The 19,445-nt window shown below is 34.1% G+C and overlaps 1 protein-coding gene across 4 annotated transcripts in view; it reads left to right on the top strand.

Annotated features, from left to right (window-relative positions):
• The window catches only part of FIG4 (FIG4 phosphoinositide 5-phosphatase), a 147,499-nt gene that overhangs the window by 11,432 nt on the left and 116,622 nt on the right, over positions 1–19,445 (top strand). For 2 of the 4 annotated variants that reach the window (XM_074187331.1, XM_074187334.1), the window contains exons 2-3: positions 11,777–11,875; positions 12,234–12,357. In XM_074187331.1, the coding sequence (XP_074043432.1) occupies positions 11,777–11,875; positions 12,234–12,357 (223 nt within the window). Of the gene's footprint in view, positions 10,639–11,776; positions 11,876–12,233; positions 12,358–15,060; positions 15,242–19,445 lie in introns of those variants that run through there. The other 2 variants (XM_074187333.1, XM_074187332.1) reach the window with 2 other exon arrangements.

The following is a 19,445-nucleotide window of genomic DNA, read 5'->3' on the forward strand; positions in this document are numbered from 1 at the left end:
AAAATTGGGAAGAGAATTGAGAGTGATGTAAGAAAATGATGAAAAACAAGTCAACAGCTTGGTTAAAGAGGAAAAATGCTGAAGAGAATAACATCTTAAAAAACAGATTATGGGCAGCTAGGTGGTGCAGTGGAGAGAACACTAGCCCTGGAGTCAGGAGGACCTGAGTTCAAATACGACCTCAGACACTTAATAATTGCCTAGCTGTGTGATCTTGGGAAGCTCATTTAACCCCAGTGCCTTAAATTAAAAAAAAAAATTAAAAAAACACCAAAAACAGATTAGGCAAAATGATAAGAGGCACAAAAAGTAGGACACATGAAAAGGAGGGAAAGAGACATAAGTAACTGTAGTAGAAAATGGTAAAGTGAATGGTAAATTAAAGAAGTTTTGTCCACAAGGTTTGTACCTCAAATGAGAACTTTTCACTGAATTGATGGTAATTATTAGTCAAAAATGAAGACTTCCAGAACTAACACTGCTTTTTCTCCTTGCAATTTGTCAGAGGTCAACTCTTGGTCCCCATGCCAAGTATTTGTTATCTTGGTACATTAATCGAGCTAATCATATTATTTCAATCCACAGTTATTTAGTTTGGTTTTTCACTGTTTAATATGAAATATATAAAAATATAAGATATACATTACTTATTTGACATCAAAAACAGCTCTTACAGAAAAATTATTAGAAATTTTAAGGGGGTGGAAGAGGGAGAAAGCCAAAGAGGAAAAGCCAATTCAAGGCAGTTTTAAACCCAGAGATTCTGAGATCCCTCTGAATATAATTATATGTGAAAAATTAGTTATATAGTTCTCACAAAAGAATGGATAAAACAATTCAAAGGAAATTGTGTTTTTATGAAAAAAAGTGCCAAGTATGAAGTTTCTTGGACACCAGAGGGCAGTAAAGATATTTATCTTCGATGTTCACACTTTCTTCCCTTGTGGCATGAGTTGGCTAAGTCCACATGAGGTCGCTATCATCTATGCTGAATATATAGTATTGAAAGAACATGAAAGAAAAAAGCTTTGTGGAATAAAATTTATAGATATGTGAATTTATATCTATTTCTTGAAGCCTTCCTCCTCAGATTTTCTTAAGAAATTAGGTGGGATCTCTCATTCCTAGAATTTGTGTCTAGTTGTGGAAAGAGTAGGTTTAGTTCCCCAAAGTGTCTTCTAAAGGCCAATAGAAAATTTCAGTTAATCCACTGCCATTTGGAGTTGTAGAGGAGCAGATGCCTAATGTTAATTTGTGCTGCTGTTATTTTTAAAGTGGTTATAACATGAAATTTTACTGTCATCTATCCTAAAACCTATTATTCTTGTAAGTCTTTTTTTCTCTCCAAATGGAAGAGAGTAGATACTGGACATAATAGGTTATTTCCCCTTTGAGATCTAACACCACTATTTTCTGTCATTTAGAAAATTTGCTGTTTCCTAATTCAGTCACTGTTAGAGTTACAGCTCTCATATGTTTTTCTTTCCTTTCTCTATAAGAGCCTTAGGGAATGTCTTTTTAACAACTTCAGTGTTGGTTTATTTACTCTAATCAACAGAGAATTTTTTTGTTTAGCAAGGACAGGAATTTGGAGTTCTGGGAAATAAAACCAGAGGAGACAATATTTTACTTCAGCAAGTTGCATATTACTTACTTTGTTTTAAAGTTGGAAGGTCCATATAAATCAATTAGTCTAACACTTTAATGTCAGAGAAGGAAACTGAGGCACAGAGAGCTGAAATGATTTTTTTCCAAGGTCATAATGTAAGTGGCAGAACTGATACTTGAACCCAGGGTCTATAACTCCATATCCAGGGTTCTTTCTACTAGATCATTTAGAATAATGCCTGATGGATAAATTAAGTTTTCATTATAAGATTTCACCTGGCTCCTGAAATGTTATCATAGGGACCAGAAATCCTTCCAGTATTTGAAAAATGCTTGGAATTCTTTTAAGCTCACGTAGAACATATATGGCTTTATTTTTATCTAAACTATCCAAGTAAATTAAATATAATTAATAGTTTTTAAAAAATAATAGCATATGTTTATAAAGCACTTTTAGGTTTACAAAGTGTTTTGTTTACAACAACTCTATGAGATAGGTAGTGCAAATACTATCTCCTCCACTTTGTGAATAAAGAAAATGAGAGGGGCAGCTAGGTGATGTAGTGGATAAAGCACCAACCCTGGAGTCAGGAATACCTGGGTTCAAATCCGGTCTCAGACACTTAATAATTACCTAGCTGTGTGGCTTTGGGCAAGCCACTTAACCCCATTTGCCTTGCAAAAACCTTAAAAAAAAAGAAAGAAAATGAGGTTCAGTTTTTTTCCTCTATTACCGGAAATAGGTTACAATGGCAAGAGCAGTAGTTTTAGAGCCATAGGAGCTGGGTTTAAATTTCTGTTTTGGTGCTTACTAGCTGAGGAATCTTAGGAAAGTCACTTAATTTCCCTAGGCCTTTCTGTTTCCTTACTTGTGAAAGGAAAGGCTTGGATTAGATGGCCTCTAAGGTCTGTTCTAGCACTAGATCTCAAATTAGGCTTCAAACTCAAGATTTAGGGCTGAAAGGGACCTCAGAGGTCAACTAGTTCAGATAACACATTTTAAGTGACTTATCTGGGGTCATACAGGAAGTGTTTGCTTGAGGCAGGATTTTAACCTAGGCCTTCCTAAATAAAAAAGTTCACTGCTCTTTCCAGGATACTCCAAAGGTTTCCTAATTCATGTTCTTTCTTAAACTAACAAGCTGAAATGCTAGACTGACCTCATTTTCTCTTGATCCTGCATTTAGATCCTTGTTAAATGATCCTGGACACTTCTACATTAATCCTTAGGTTTCTTAGTTATCATTATTGCTAGTTTGGGATTAAGTGAAGGAAATCTGTTGTTTTTAAGTTAATGAACAAGAAGGCTTTGACTAATCTGAAAATATATAACTGTAGGCAATAGTTTCTGTTTCATAGATACTGTCAAGATCATCTCTGTATATTTGCATCGATACTTTATACTATACTCTGAAATTTCTGTGTTGACTTGACTCTGAGGTCTTGAACTGTTATCACTGATTGATTTTAATGGAAACTATATTATCATGTTATGATAAATTGGATGCTCATAAGTACATAGGAAATGATGTTTTGTGAAATAAATGCAACATCTGGCTTCCATTAATATGTCACCAATTTGAATCCCCTTCAGCATTTTGTTCACCTGAGTGAATAACTAATTTTAAAAATCTTACTAGTATTTTTTTATAATTACATGTAAAGATAGTTTTCAATGTTCATTTTTTTGTAAAAATTTTAAGTTCCAAATTTTTCTCTCTTCCTCCTTTTTCCTTTCTCATCCCCGAGATAGTAAATAGGTCATATGTGTACAATTATGTTAAATGCATTTTCATATTAGTCATGGAACTCAAATATTTATATAAGGAACTGTCCCTCTAATATAAGAACATTTTGGTTGCTTAAAGGACCACAAAATAGATTGACATGTAAGAATGTAAGGTAATTTTAATAGGTAAACAATTTGGCTGAGTCAGAAAAATAACTTGTTGGATAAAATTTGATAAAATTGATGTGTAAAGGAATTAAGTTTTCTGTTAAGATATGAGCAAATTGAAAAGAGACTGAAAAAAGGGATTAAATTACCTAGTAAAGGAAGTAACATCATGCTCCTTTTATACATGAACAGTTTAGTGGCTGAAGGATGCAGTAAAGAAACTTGTACATACTAAAAACTTATAAAATGCACGTGTGATGAAACAGTTTTCAGAGATACATAATGTTAAGAGGACTGAGAAATGGCCCAGGCTTTATTAGGGAATTGTGGATTTTCATTTCATTTGCATGTAAACTGTTTTTAAGGCTTAGAGATTAAAATTCATAAAATCCTATATAGCTGTTTGGAGACCATAGGATGATTGAATTAGAATCATTGATTTTATAAGTCATAAAAAGAGAAGTTTGTGAGTTTTAACATCATAAGGAAAACTTAATTCACTTTGTTACAGGAGGGCATGCTTTGAGCCATGAGAGAGAAGAGCTCAGCAGATGTGGACAAAGCCAGCCAAAATAGAATCAGCTGCTAAGATTTCTGCATCTAGTTCCTGATTGGTTGGATAAAGTATGATGCTTATTTGAAGATAGGAAGACAACTGTATTGTTCTCTGTTACCATCTCCAGGTGGACAGCTAGGTGGTACAGTAGATAGAGCACTTGAATTCAAATTTAACTACCAGACACTTACTAGCTGTGGAATTCTAGGCAAGTCACTTAATCTCTCCCCATCTTTTCTACTTCCACAGAAAACACATGAAAGATATTATTAAATTCTGAATCTAGAACAGGGGTTATTAACAAACTATGGCCAGTGGACCAAATTTGGTTCACTGCTCATTTTTGTAAAACCCACAATCGTAAGATTTTTTTTTTATATTTTTAAAGTTCTGTTGGAACAAAGCCATATTCACTGTTTACATATTGCCCATGGCTGCTTTCACACTAGACCAGGAGAACTGGGTAGTTGTGTTAGAGAGTGCATGTGGAGTTACCATAGATTCATATAGCTGTTCAATGCATACAACAAATCTCAGTGATACAGTTATAACTAAAGAAAATTTCAAGTGTCACATGTATCACTGTACTGAATCATTTTACTTTTTATTACCTGTTTATAACCATCAATTTGAAACAAGAAGAGGGGAAATATGCTTGTTTCAATCTGACTAATAGTTCATTTTAGCCAGAAAGCTGCAGAGCACATCAAGACTTCACTCACCAGGGTGCTGCATCATACAATCAGCTGTCACTCAGCTGATCTACCAGTAGATCCCCTACAAAGCCTGTATTTCTCCTTACTTTGTTTTCCCCCTCAAAACAGAATGGGAAACAAAGAACAAAAGGTATTTCTAAAAGGTTCATTTCTCTCCATCTATAGATATTTTTGTTGTTATTATTCAGTCATATACAACTCTTTGTGACTTCAGTTGGGATTTTCTAGACAAAGATACTAGAGTGATTTGCCTTTTCCTTTTCCAGTTCATTTTACAGGTGAGAAAACTGAGGTAAACAGGATTAAGTGACTTATTTTTTTAACTCAGCCATCAAAGTTTTTACCTATTAAAATTACCTTACATTCTTACAAGTTGATTTATTTTCTCTTCTTTATGGTCCTTTAAGCAAAAAGAAATGTTCTCATATTAAAGGGGCAATTCCTTATGTGATGTTTGTTCCATGACTAATATGAAAACGTATTTAACATAATTGTGCACATATGACCTATATCAGATTGGCTGCTGTCTTGGGGATGAGGAAGGGAAAAGGAGGAAGAGAGAAAAATTTGAAACTTAAAATTTTACAAAAAATGAACTTCGAAAATGATATTTACATGTAATTATAAAAAAAACACTAGTAAGATTTAAGAAATTGGTTATTCACTAAAGTAAACAAAATGCTGATGGGGATTCAAACTGGTGATATCCTAGTAATAGGAATCAAATGTTGCATTTGTTTCACAAAGCATCATTTCCCATGTACTTATGAGCATCTAATTTATCATAATGTGATTATATATTTTCCATTAAAATTAATCAGTGATAACAAGTCAAGACCTCAGGAGCAAAGTCAATTTGCAAAGTCAATAGAAATTTCAGAGTATAGTATAAAGTATCAATGCAAATAGACAGAGACAACACAAGAGTAGAATTTTGACACTTTAGAAATATTTCTAAATCAGGAGGTAATTACCAATGAATTTTATAGGAAGAACAATAAGTTTGGTCTTGTGTCAAAATGATACCTTGCTTTTTTTGGCTTCTATAAGCATCAGTATCCCTTTTACTATAAGGTACTATCTGAAGATAAATTATATTTTACTATTGCTTGATGTCAGGATCAGAATTGAGCAATGGATGGATCTTTCAAAGTAGCAAATAGAGTCTGGATATAAGTAAACAGTTGTTAATAATTCCAGCTGTTCTTGGGTAGTATGCCCAGATGTGTCAGGGGGTCCTTCTCATTGGAGAGTTCCTGCCACAGACCACAGGATAATTTTGGGAGTATTTTGTAGAAGTGAATTTTGTTCAGGTAAGAAGCACATTAGATGCACTTCTAACTGAGGCTCTAAAGAGATGAATTTTTTTGTTTTCTGTTTACAAAAGATTGGAGGGAATATTGGCTGATGGAATATTATAACTCTCAGTAAACTTTCAGGGTCAGGGATAAGAACATAATCATTTCTTTTTTTTTCTTTTTTTTTAAGGTTTTTGCAAGGCAAATGGGGTTAAGTGCTTGCCCAAGGCCACACGGCTAGGTAATTATTAAGTGTCTGAGACCGGATTTGAACCCAGGTATTCCTGACTCCAAGGCCAGTGCTTTATCCACTATGCCACCTAGCCGCCACGAACATAATCATTTCTTTGGGTCCACAGAGAACTAATATCTTATCTCCATGAGGTGATGATGGTAGTGATCTAGAGATGCCAAAGCTCCCATGTCCTTTTCATGGTGCAGTGGAGGGCTTATATATTATTCTTGGAGTGACCAGCTCTGACAGTAGTATTATGGTCTTGGGTAAACCTCTAATTGCTCTGTACTGCAGTTTTACATATATAAATGGGGAGAATATAATTCTATTATTTACCTATTAAGGTTGCTATTAGGAAAACATTTTATATTTAACAAATTTTAGAGTGTTTATACATACATGTGTTTAGTTATTAATCTGTATACCAAAACTGAAAGGAAAGGGCAAGGAATATTGAAGAGCAACTTTTAATCACTGTGTAGCTGTTTTTGTTGTTTCCCGTTTTCTTTTTCCTCTTCACACATAAACACAGTCTCCATAGTTTCTTCTAGTAACGTAGATTGTGTTACATGTGTAATATAATTTATATAGTAGGTTGGTTGTTGTCCTTTGTTCTTGAAGAGGATCAAAATGACATCACTATTTTAGAATCAAGTAACAGTGTGTCCTACTGTGGCTGATCAGCCCAATACGAGCTTTAAATGCTTTACCACAGGTTGGACACAAATAGTCCATGTGAACATTTGGGTTGAATTCTCTAAATTAGTGCATGTTACTTTAAAAAAAACTACATCAATTCTGCTTTGCTCATAGAGCACAGCACTGTCTCTGATGAGGGCACACCACAGTGGATGGTCCTGTGCCAACATCTCCCATGTCATGCAGTCAATTCCAAAGTTTTTTTTTTGGATTTTTGCAAGGTAGTGGGATTAAGTGGCTTGCCCAAGGTCAACAACTAAGCAATTATTAAGTGTCTGAGGCCAAATTTGAACTTAGGTTTTCTTGACTCCTGGACTGATGTGCTATCCACTGCCCCAATTCCAAAGTTCTTGAGAGAGATCTTAAGAGTATCCTTATTGCTTTTTCTGGCACTACCATTCGAATGCTTATCTTTTAATATAGTCTTTTAGGCAAGTTTACATCCAGGGCAGGGACCCTATCTTAAATATTTTTCCCACAGACTTTATGAAAGAATGAATAAAAAAATCATTGTTAAGCTAGTTGTCTCACTGCTCTGCACATAGTAGATGCTTTTATGTAATATGTAATTTTATGTATGCATATGTATAACTGCATATATGTAATATATCCATATATATGTTTGCTCTGAGTAGTTTTTATGAACTTTAAGACTTACTAAAGGATTAGAGCTACATTGATTTCTATGTAGTTTTGAATGAGTTGAGATGCTCAAATGATTTTACTCCATTTCTGCTACTGCATTTTGCAGTGTAAATAATAGGAAAAACGATTGGAGATGTCTTAGAAATACACTTTTAATTATGGTACCATAATCACTATTTAGACTATATCTGTCCTTATTCTAAGGTAACAACTTAAAAATGCTTGATAATCAAGATATGTGATTTTTGTAAAGTCTGCAATTATATTAGTTATTTCACTGAAAAATAATGACCATGTGAATTTGATTCACATTTTCATTGTTAAATGATTCCATTCCTCTTTTCTCTTTACCTACTTAACTATTCATTTTTCAAGGGACCAGAATACAGACATAATTTTCTTATATTTTTTTGTTAGCTTGAATATATTGAGTACCCTATTAATGAATAGAATACTCTTCTGTTTTCCATAGGACAATTCTTATGAAAAGGATTGACTTATATCAAGACTACCCCATATTTTGAATATAATGCTAATTGTCTTAAGCATTTGAAGAAATTCAATTATTGTTGCTTGTTAGTATTTTTGTCACAGAATGAGATGAGTAAACTGATTTGACCCCTTTTTTATTTCTTTATTTTCATTCAAGGGACATTTAAATAAAAACACATGCTCTTTGATGATTTATTGAAGGGGGAGATATTTATAAGTTACAAAAGATACTTCCAAAAATGTTATAGAAAATCTTTGCAAGTTACAAATGATACTTCCAAAAATGTTGGAAGCTAAGCCTAATCAGAGTTAAATGCTTGTGCTTTGCGTGGGCTATTTTCTATCCATTTGAGATGAGGCACAGAAAGTGGCTGTGAGACTGAGTTCAGTTAGTCCTCCAGGAGATCTGATTATCAGTAATTTACTGAAGCAGTTTCTCTACTGGTTCAATCCCTTCTACTATGTTGTTTGTGGGAGAGTAGCTCCAAATAACAACCATAATAAGATCATTAAGGGTGAGAGCCCCAGCTTACCTGTAACTATGTCTAGCAGACTCCCATTTCTTCCTCCTTTCCCTCCTCCAATTCCCTATGATCTAGAGTTGCCATCTTCTTAGACAATAACTCCATTCCCTCGCCACCATTCTCCACTCTATATTTGCCATTCATCTCTGCAATTCTTTTTTTCAGTCTCCATTCTGTTCTGTCCTCCCCTCTCATTGCTCACAATTTTTCCTTTAACCTAAATTTCTTTCTCTCAGATTTTTTTGTATTGTAACCATGGAAACCCCGACTCCATCCTGAAGATACTATATTGATGACCATTTTTTTTATTCCTATTACTTTATATATGTCTATTTAATTTGGATTTTGTTTTGGTAGGGATTCACTTAGGCATTCAAAATTTTTCTCTTCAGGTAATTTATATTAATCCTTTGAAGTCAGGAATTGAGATTCTCATTAAATAGTTATATAAATTGAGTTGACAGTCTTAAAGCTTAGCATAACATGAACAGTTTTAGTCTATTGTTTAACCTGTGATATTTTACTTTTCTCATTTTTACTAACATGCTGATGACTACTATTAATAGATGGTATTTATATATTTTTACATGCTTATCCAATTAGAACCACATAACTACATTTAGGGTCAGATACTAAAGGATATTGTTATCACATTTTGCCTGACAATGCTAAATTTTTAATCAGTAATTTTTTTTACTAATTAATTAGCTAACTTCTTAATTCTTTTATTCATTCTTTGAATAAAGTGAGACTCAAAGGATAAGGGATTTGTCCATGGTCACAGAGGTATCAGTGGAGAGATAGGATTTGAACTCTGATTCTCTGTCTCCAGGTCCATTATCCAAAAATTAAATTGTACTGATTTTTAATATAAAATGGTATATGAAATATGAAAGGAAATATAATATAACATAATTTAAAAGGAAAACCATTACAATATTTGGGACATCACCTAATCCTTATTCTGGTGGCAATTACTTACCAGTGTCTTAGTCATTCTCCATACAACTGGAGAATGTGCTTGGCTTGTCGTTTTTCCTATTCCTTCTTAGCCCTTCTATTGGGAAGACTGAAATGTCTCTAGCAATCTTCAAAGATCCTTTACTGAATGTGATTTTTAGTGCATTGTGGTCCAAAAAGAATGAATTCAATATTTTTTCTTTTCTGCATTTGGTTGGGGGTTGTTTTTTTTCCCTGAATACAAACCTTTTGGGAAGGTGACATTTATGGCTCAAAAAAAATATACTTTTTTTCTATTCCCATTCATTATTTTTCCAGAGCTCTATCATATATAACTTTTCTAAAAATTTGAATTATCTCCTTATCTTCTTTCTTGTTTCTTTTATGTTTTTATCTAGATTTCATCTAGGTGTGTGTTGGGGGGAAATAAATATTTCCTCCCATCCTAAGAAAGATTTTACTGTCTATTTCCTCTGGTAATCAATTGAACTTTTCTTTCAAGAATTTAGATGGTCTACCATTTGGTAAATATATACTTAGCAATGATGCTATTTCATTGTCTATAGTATATTTTAACAAAATGTAATTTTCCTGATTATTTCTCTTAGGTCTATTTTTGCTTTTGCTTTGTCTGAGATTGCTAGCCTCTGCCTTTTTTAGTTAAGCTGAAACATAATAGATTCTACTCCATCTCCTTATTTTAACTCTGTGTGTCTTTCTGTTTTTGAGTGTGGTTTTTTATAGAGAACATGTTGGATTCTACTTTCTAATCCATTATGCTATATGCTTCCATTTTATGGAATAATAATCCTATTTACATTTGTGGTTAAGATTGCTAACTGTGTATTTCTTACCTCCTAAATATTCTCCTTTGTTTCAAAGTTGGCTATACTTCTGATAATTGCCTCACTTGGACAACTAGATGGATGATGCAGTGGATAGAACTGTGGGCCTGAAGTTGGAAGATCCCTTTTCCAGGTTTCAGATCTGAGACCTGTGTGACTTTGGGCAAGTCACTTCACTTCTCTCTGCCTCAGTTTCCTCATCTATAAAATAGGGATTAAAGTAGCACTTAACTCATAGAATTGGTATTCTGATCAAATGGTATTTGAAAAGCAAAATACCTGTATAGAGTAGATGTTCAATAAATGCTTGCTTCCTTTTCCCTCCCCATCCCTCTATTTTCCATATAATTTTTTTGTGTATGTTATCCCCTTACCCCTTCTCCAATAGACTCTAACTGAGTTCCTTGAAGGTAAAGACTATTTCATTTTTGTCTGATTCTTCAGGGCCTAGCACAGAGTCAGGCATGTAGTAGACATGTTTGTTGCTTGATTTATTGAATCTCTTATATCCTTATCTCTTTAAACCTCATTTTGGCTACAGGGCCTTTGCAAGTAATGTTACTTTGCTTGCTTTTCTGCTAGCTGAGATACTGGGAAATACAAGAAACTACCTTTTGTCTTCCTAGGAGATTAGAGATTCCTTCTGAATTCCTTTAGTTCTGAATCTGTGTATGGTAAAGTAGAAAAAAGTCTGAATTGAGCAGTAAGGAGAGATAGATTTCTAATTCCATTTCAGCTACTGATTAAGTATATCACAATACCTTACTTTCTTGCTAATGATACTCTTCATTTCTTAGAGTTTAAAGAATTAGTTCTTGATATATTTTATTTGCTTAAATCCCTATGAAATATTTTCATAGAAAATTTTTTACCATTTTTTTCTATTAGTTTTTTTAATTTTAATTTATTCTCATCTACAATGTTTACATAAGAAAATTACTGTAATTTTTAGTGGTATTTCACCAATGAAGAAAAAAAGAACTTTACTTCATGGAAAGTGACCAGTTCAGTCAGCTCATTGACTTAACTAAAACTGAATACATTATTTGAAATAGACTCTAAAAATTTAGAATTTTAGAAAATTTTAGGAACTCACAAAGAATATACAGTTTTAGAACTAACCATTTTAGCTCACTTTGCCTTCCAATTTTTAAATAAGACCAGCCTTCAAAAAACTATGATTATTTATTTATTTTAAAAATCTAGTAAATATTTATAATTTTAAGATATGCATAAAGAACCATGTAATAAAACCTGGCTAACAAGTGACTTTTTTGAATTGTTGACATATTTTTTAACAGAGATATTTCCTTGTTGGGAGTAATCATGCAGAAACCAAGTACCGAGTCTTGAAAATTGATCGAACTGAACCAAAAGATTTGGTTATCAATGATGATAAGGTATGACCCTTATAAATTTGAAAATGTGAGATTAATTTCAGAATTTGTGCTAATTATACTAAACTCTATAACAGTAATTATGCCAAATTTAATCATGATTTTTGCCATGTTAATGTAGAAATTAAATATGTTGCTTATATGCAAGTGCTCACCTTAGGAATATTTATTAGTTTAGTAGCAAACTGTGTATAAATATTTTGTATAATATTTTGATAATGAAAAAAATTGCAATTGAGTGTGATGAAGCTTTTTATTTTAGCTATTGCATAAGAAACTTGCTTAAATAATAATTATTTTTTCTGCATATATGATCAGACAGCCTGAAAAAGTCACCAATTCAAATTTTGCTTATTTTTAGCATATATATACTCAACAAGAGGTAAGGGAGCTTCTGGGCCGCTTGGATCTAGGAAACAGGACAAAGATGGGACAGAAAGGCTCTTCTGGGTTATTTCGAGCTGTGTCAGCTTTTGGTGTTGTAGGTAAGGAATGTACTTCTTCCTTAAAATGCCTTTTTCTTTAAATGGAAACATATTGATCTGTGGCTTTGAATAGTTACTACTTTTTACTGCTAATTAGTCAATTAAAAATATTTATTAAGCCATTTCAATGCTCAGCATTGTGCTAAGTACTTTGAAGGATACAGAGTACTAAAATAAATATGTTCTCTTTCCTTAAGCTTACAGTCTAGTTGGGAAAACAGAACTAATATTCAAACAATAATTGAGGCAGTGTGGTGGAAAGTGTATTGGACCTTGGTCTAAAGGACCTGGGTTTGAATTCTGCCTATGGACCAATCATTTAAGCTCTCTGAGCCTCAGTTTTCTCATCTGGAAAATGGATATAATACCTGTAATTAAGCAACTATCTTACAGGACTGTGGTGAGGATCAAAAAAAGTACTTTGAAAGTGAAACCTATAAAAATGCTAGAATTTATTATTATATTATTATTATCTTTAATAATATGTAACATAGGGATTGATCTCTAGGACCTATTTCTTGGAACATGCTTAGTTGCATATATGACTGAGGGATTTGTGCTGTGTTATGACTAAAAGTTCCCTGATTGGAGGCTGAGCTGGAACTCAGTAGATAAACAAAAGGGGAAACTTATTCCTTTGTTGATCTCTTTCTGTTCCCAGAGACAGATGAGGCAGGGTTTGTTTGACCAGATGACCCCTAAAATCCCTTCTGGTTCTGAATCTGTAATCTAGTATGAATCTTTCTCTCCTTTTCTCTTTTATTATTTTTGTCCCTTTTCTTTCCTTTTTTTCCCATCCCCTTTCCCCCTCCACTTCCTTCTTTTCTTTTTGAGATAGCCCTGAACCATGCAAAGAATCCAAGGGTCTGAACTTCAGTTTCTTCATGTATAAAATGTGGGAATTGTACCAGATTGCCTTAAGGGATCCCTTCCTGCTTTAAATTTATAATCTATGTTAATTGTAATCCTGTCTCTTTTTTTCTCTTTTCTTCTTTTCTATTTCTTTAATTTCATTTAAAATTCCATCTCTGCCAACATATTTAACCTCTTTGGTCTCCATTTTTTCATCTATAAAATAAGGGCACATTGGACCAACTAGTCTCCAAAGTTGAAGGTTAGAGTGTTTTTCAGATTGGAGTTTCAGCATTCTGGATCATGGAGTTATAATTAGTGGTCAGATTAAGGGGATAGTTTAGGTCATAGAAGTTTAAGAAGCTGATGAACTAGGAATCCAGAGTGTGTGAGGGCATCTCAATATATTTTATATCTATATATTGAAATCCCCAGCTCTAGGAGGCAAGGTTAGGAATTGTGGTGAGACAAATTCCAACAAAGGTAAGTCACGATTTCTCTCAGTAATATAGTACATAATTGTTTATTCGCAGGGTGTGAATTTGTTAATAAAGTTAGGTCAATGGATGCCTCAGTGAAACCAAAGACCCCCTAGACAGAGACATAGTTTCTTTTTATAAGTATTGAATATAGAACATAAAAGGGAAGGCGAGGAAATCATACAGTTGGTTAAAGAGTGTAGCTTCATAATTTTGAGGGCAATGTGATTGGTTGAACATCGAGAATGAGGGACTAGCAACAACACCCTTCCCTCCTGTAACTAAGAAAAGTTCACTTGCAAGGTTAGAGATAGTGGACCAGACTTCTTTGGGTTACAAACTAGAGATATCCTTAAAGGATAGCTTAGTGGTGTAAAGATACTAAACTAAACTTCATGGTATCTCTCTGCATTTCCCAAGCTTAATAGATTTCCTTGAGGCAAGAACAGAACAATGAACTGAATTTCTGAACTAAATTTAGAGACCAGGAACCATGGTTTAGAAAGTTATAGGACAAAAATCAATTAATTGTAAATAAATTTAATTAAAAAAGATGCAGAAATAATTTAATCTCTTGGAATGGAGAGAAAAGCTTCATGATAGGTATTCACCTTCTTAAGAATGGAGGAAGAATAATAGATGATTGTCACCAGGATCTGGATTTTAAGGTAAACATGATTGGATTGAACCTTAAAAAAAGTGATATTGATGAATAAGGATGGTAAAGGGACAAACTGGAAATAGGAAGGAGCAAAATAATATGCTTGTTCCTACTGCTGAGCTGGTGCTTTTTGGGTGGGATATGAGAGAAGGAATGTCACCCATTGAAGAGCATCTGTTTTTGTACTCTGGTATAATAATAATGCCTTCAAAGACTATTGAGATTTATAAGCTGTTTGTCCCTTTACTAAATAGTTCCAGATTGTTGTGCTTTTTTTCCAGTTTGCATATTATGATTCTTCTATGTTCTCTTTCAGTTTTCACTTCTCATTTCTCACCCTTCCCAATTTCATGTCTATTACCTGGTTAAATGAGTTGCCTCATTTTATAAATAATTATAAGTTTTGTTCAGCTTTGGGTGAAGATTAAGAGTACGTCTATGACTTTCTTAAGTGTGGTTGAGTTTTGTGATAACTATTTCCTTTGAAATCACAATTACTGTTACTACCAGAAATCATTCTAGAACATAGAGTAAGTCAGTGATTATTTATTGAGGACCCTTTGTAAATGAGGCACAGTGCTTGTTGCTGAGAATACAAAGACAAAAGAGGAAATACCTCTTATTCTTAACAGTCTTATTTTCTATTAGGCATAATAATAATAAGTATCTATTATTGTATTTATTTAAGCCTAAATACTTGTAATTTTACAGGAGAATCAGGGAAGGTCTCATGCTAATTGTGGTGCTTTAACCGAACTTTGGAGGAAACCGGAGTTTCCAGGAGGACAAGAGAGGAAGGAGTAAATTCTAGCTATGGGTTCCAGAGGTAGACAGTCCATGCAAAAGCACAGATGTGACAAATGGGATGTTGTGAGTGAGGGACAGCAAGTAGGTAAGTTTGGCTTGATTGAAAAGTTTATAAGGGGAAGTTTTGTGTAATAAGTCTGGAAGCCAGGGTTGTGAACCAGGACAAGGCTTATATGTCAGAATAGTTTTTACTTGAATCCTAGAAACAAAAGGGAACCATGAAACTTTTTGAACAGTGGAGTGGTAATATGTCTCATCTGTGCTATAGGAGTATCATTTTGATAGTTGTGTGGAGGTTGGATTGGAGAAGGGAGAGACTTGAGACAGGGAGACTAATTAAGAAGCTATTGCAGTTGTTGAGGTAAGAATGATTAGGACTTGGCCTAGTCCAATAACTAAATGAGTGAAGAGAAGTGAAAAGTTATGAGAGACATAGAGGTAGAATCAACAAAACCTGGCAAGTGGGTTCAGGGAAAGTAAAGAGACTAGGATGAATTCAAAGTATGTCCCTAGAAAGAAGTTAGTGCCTGTGTTTTAAATAGAAAGTTCCAAAGTGAGTTTGGTTTGGAGGTCAAATACGTGATTTGTATTTTGGATGTGTTGAGATTGAGATCAGGTAAGAAATGTCAATTAGGTAATGCAAGTGGATGATAACTGAGATACTGTGAATGGTTGACAGCACAGAGAGAAGAAAAGAGAACCTAGGACAGAATATTGGGAGATACCCATTTTTATAGGGTGGGCCATAGGTCCGTCCAACAAAGGGGATTATGGATAGAGCAGACAGATAGGAGAAACATCAAGGGAACCCTTCACAAAATTGCAAAGAGGGAAGAGTATTCAGAAGGGCAAAGATTTAGAAGAGGTTAATATACATTATATCTTGTATAGTAAGAGATAATTGTAATTTTGGATATAGAAATTTCAGTTAAACGATGAGATCAAAAGCCAGATTGTAAATGATTGAAAAGTGAGATAAAAATTATAGTCAACTTTTTCTTGGAGATTGGCTGAGAAAGGGAGAAGAAATATAAGGGCAATATTTTGAGTAGGTGACAGGATCAAGGGAGTAAGTGTAGCACTCTCTGTGGGCTACCTCTCCAACTCAATATCCCCCTAAGGGTGACTGTTATCCCCAGGTTCAAGATACCCTATGAGTCTACACTCCTAACATTATAGCTCAGAAGCTTCTTCCAGGGCACTTCCCTTTGGTATTCAGTAAACCAGTAGACACAACTAACTCAAAGCAAAAGCATTTACTAAGATAGCACATTAAGAATTGTAGCAATACAACATGTCCACTGTAATCCTGAGGTGCAATCTCCCACAGATACATGTGTATCTCCACTCAGTGGGCTGACTCAACTATGCCTCTTGGACTGAATCCCCTCTGAAATTTGATTCGAATGGCCAGGGATGATTTTCTCTGGATCACATATTTGAATTTTCCCTCTGCTTCCAGGGATCAATTTTCTTAAAGATGCTAACTGCCCTAACAGTTTTTGCTCCTTGCTCATTCCTCAGTGAAGTTTTTCCTGTAGGGCAAAAATCTCTGACATAATACACCATGACTGATGATCAGTTGATGAGGAAGTAGAAATCCTTTCCTTGCCGCCTTCTGGTAGAAGGCAGAGGTGACAGGCTCTTTACTACAGGGCTTAGCTTTTGAAAGTTCACCAGAATCACAGTTATTCATTGCTTAGTCAATGGTCAACTGATCTCTCAATTACCTCTAAAACTTCACATTTTAAAAATGGAAAATGGAGTGTAGACATGTTTCTTCCCTTAATTTAATACCTCACTCCCTCTCTTTTCTGCCTCTGAGTTTTTATGATTACATCAGCTGAGTGAGGATGGAGTGGAGGAGTGGTGGATTATCTGGCCAGATTAGCTCCTTTATTACATAAAGATAGGAGAGATGAAGTAATGTTTGTAACCAACTGAGTAGCCAGTAGCTAGGGAAGGATTGAATATATGAAGGGGGAGGGTATGATTGATGATGGGAACAGTTTGCTGAAGAAGATATCAAAGAAGACTACAACATCAGGGTGATGATACCATGACATACACATGAATTGAAATTGAGTGGGGGGGGGGGTGTTGTTTTAAGTTACCAGCCTTTAAATTACCTAATCTCTAGGATTATATGAGTCCAGTGACCAGGTATGGATCAGGACAATTGGAGATGGTTCTAGATGCAAGACAGAGTTAAGTGACTTGCCCAAGTTCAAACAACTAGTTAGTGTCAAGTGTCTGAGGCTGAATTCTAACTCCTGTCTTCCTGACTCCAAAGCTAGGGTTATCTACTGCACCATATAACTGTCCTTGCTGGAGAAGAAAGGAGAGGATCAGGGGTTTAAGTAAGTTTAGCTACCTCTTCATCAGAATGAGGCAGGAAAGAACAAGGGGAGGGGTGGAGTAATTCCAAGGGGTCTTTGGATATTGAGAAGGAAAATAGAGGAAAACAATAGTGAATAGCCTCTATTTTCTCAGTAAAATATGAGGCAAGGTTTTCTATTGAGACTAGGAGGGCGTGGTGCTTAGTATTAGAAGCTAGAAGAGAACTGAAAAAATTTCAAACTGCTTCTATGGGGAAATTAGATAGGCAATTAGGGAAGAGAAAAATGATTCATTTGTTGCAATGAGAGCACATTTGAGATTAGATAACATAAATCTGTGGTACACTCAACTTGATTCCATGATTTTCTCAGGACCTCGGCAAGGACAAAGGAAGCAGATGCTGGAGGAAATCTAGGATTGGAACTCAAAACAAAAATAACCAGCAACACAAATATTAAAAATTGTTCTTATGTGGAATTGGGGGAAATAGAAAATATTAATTAAAAAAATCTGAGTATCTTGCTCTCTTAAAGTCCGTTATTAATGATTATATCTGGTATTTTGGTATAGTGAAAGGAACGCTGGATTTAGAGTCATAGGCCTGTTTTTAAATCTTAGATCTTTACTTACTCCCTCTATGAACCTGGGGAAGTTATCTTACCTTTTTGGGCCTCAATTTCCTCATCTGTAAAATTAACATTGGGCTAAATGATATTTCATTTAATAAAAAGAGAAGAAAAATAATTATAGATATTGTTACAATGCTGATTCTTACAACTGTCTAAAGAATCTGTTTTTTCAGACATTTTTCGTCATTATTGTTTAATAATTTTGGTTAGGGTTTTCTTGACAAAGATAACTGGAGTGATTTTTCCATTTCCTTCTCCTGATCATTTTACACATGTGGAGACTGAGGCAAATAGTATTAAGGGACTTACCTAGGGTCATATACTTGGTAAGTTCTAGAGATCACATTTGAACCTGAGGTCTTTGTAACTCCAGGCCTCAGTACTCTTTCCACTTTGCCAAGTGGTTCCCCTTTCATCATTCCAAAAATATAAAGGAAAAATCCAAATGATACTTTTGATTGGAGCTGAAAAAGATAAAGTTGAATTTTGCTTAAGATTCAAGTAGATAAGATGTTTTTTAGGGAAAATTCCTTGTCTAATTAAAAAATAAAGAAATTTAGAAGTAAACATTAAGAAGGGAGACTTGTCTTGGGAATTTTTATCATGTAAACCCAATTAAATATTTCTTCCAGATAGATGTTTTACTCAGCTTTTGCTTAACATATATCTTTTATTTTTTATATAAGCTATTAATGAGTTTTTAACAATATTCTATTTCTTATATCTTCCTTTTGCTTGTCATTATATTTGTCAAGTGTGTTTATACTTGGGGGATTGTGACAGCTAATACAGAATATAAAATTATGAATGATTTAAGAAAAATACATATAATACTTTATATTTTTGTAGGTTTAAAAAACAAAATATATACTTACATATATATTTTGTTTATATGGATCATATAATTCAATTTATTTATTTATTTAGGTTTTTTTTTTGTGAGACAATGGGGTTAAGTAGCTTGCCCAAGGCCACACAGCTAGGTAATTAGTAAGTGTCTGAGGTTGGATTTGAACTCAGGTACTCCTGACTCCAGGGCCAGTACTCTATTCACTATGCCACCTAGCCGTCCCTATTTTTTCCTTTAGAAAGATTTTTATTAATTTTGAGTTTTATAATTTTCCCCCCATTTTTGCTTTCCTCCCTCCACCCCTCCACAGAAGGCATTCTGTTAGTTTTTACATTGTTTCCATGGTATACATTGATCTTAGTTGAATGTGATAAGAGAGAAATCTTTGGATCATAAAATTTTAAAAGAATATTATCAGTTTTGTATGAGTGATATAAATTGGTACATATGGTAGTTTCATCATCTGTAAA

This window comes from Macrotis lagotis, chromosome 5 (assembly GCF_037893015.1).
Source record: "Macrotis lagotis isolate mMagLag1 chromosome 5, bilby.v1.9.chrom.fasta, whole genome shotgun sequence".
NCBI lineage: Eukaryota > Metazoa > Chordata > Mammalia > Peramelemorphia > Peramelidae > Macrotis > Macrotis lagotis.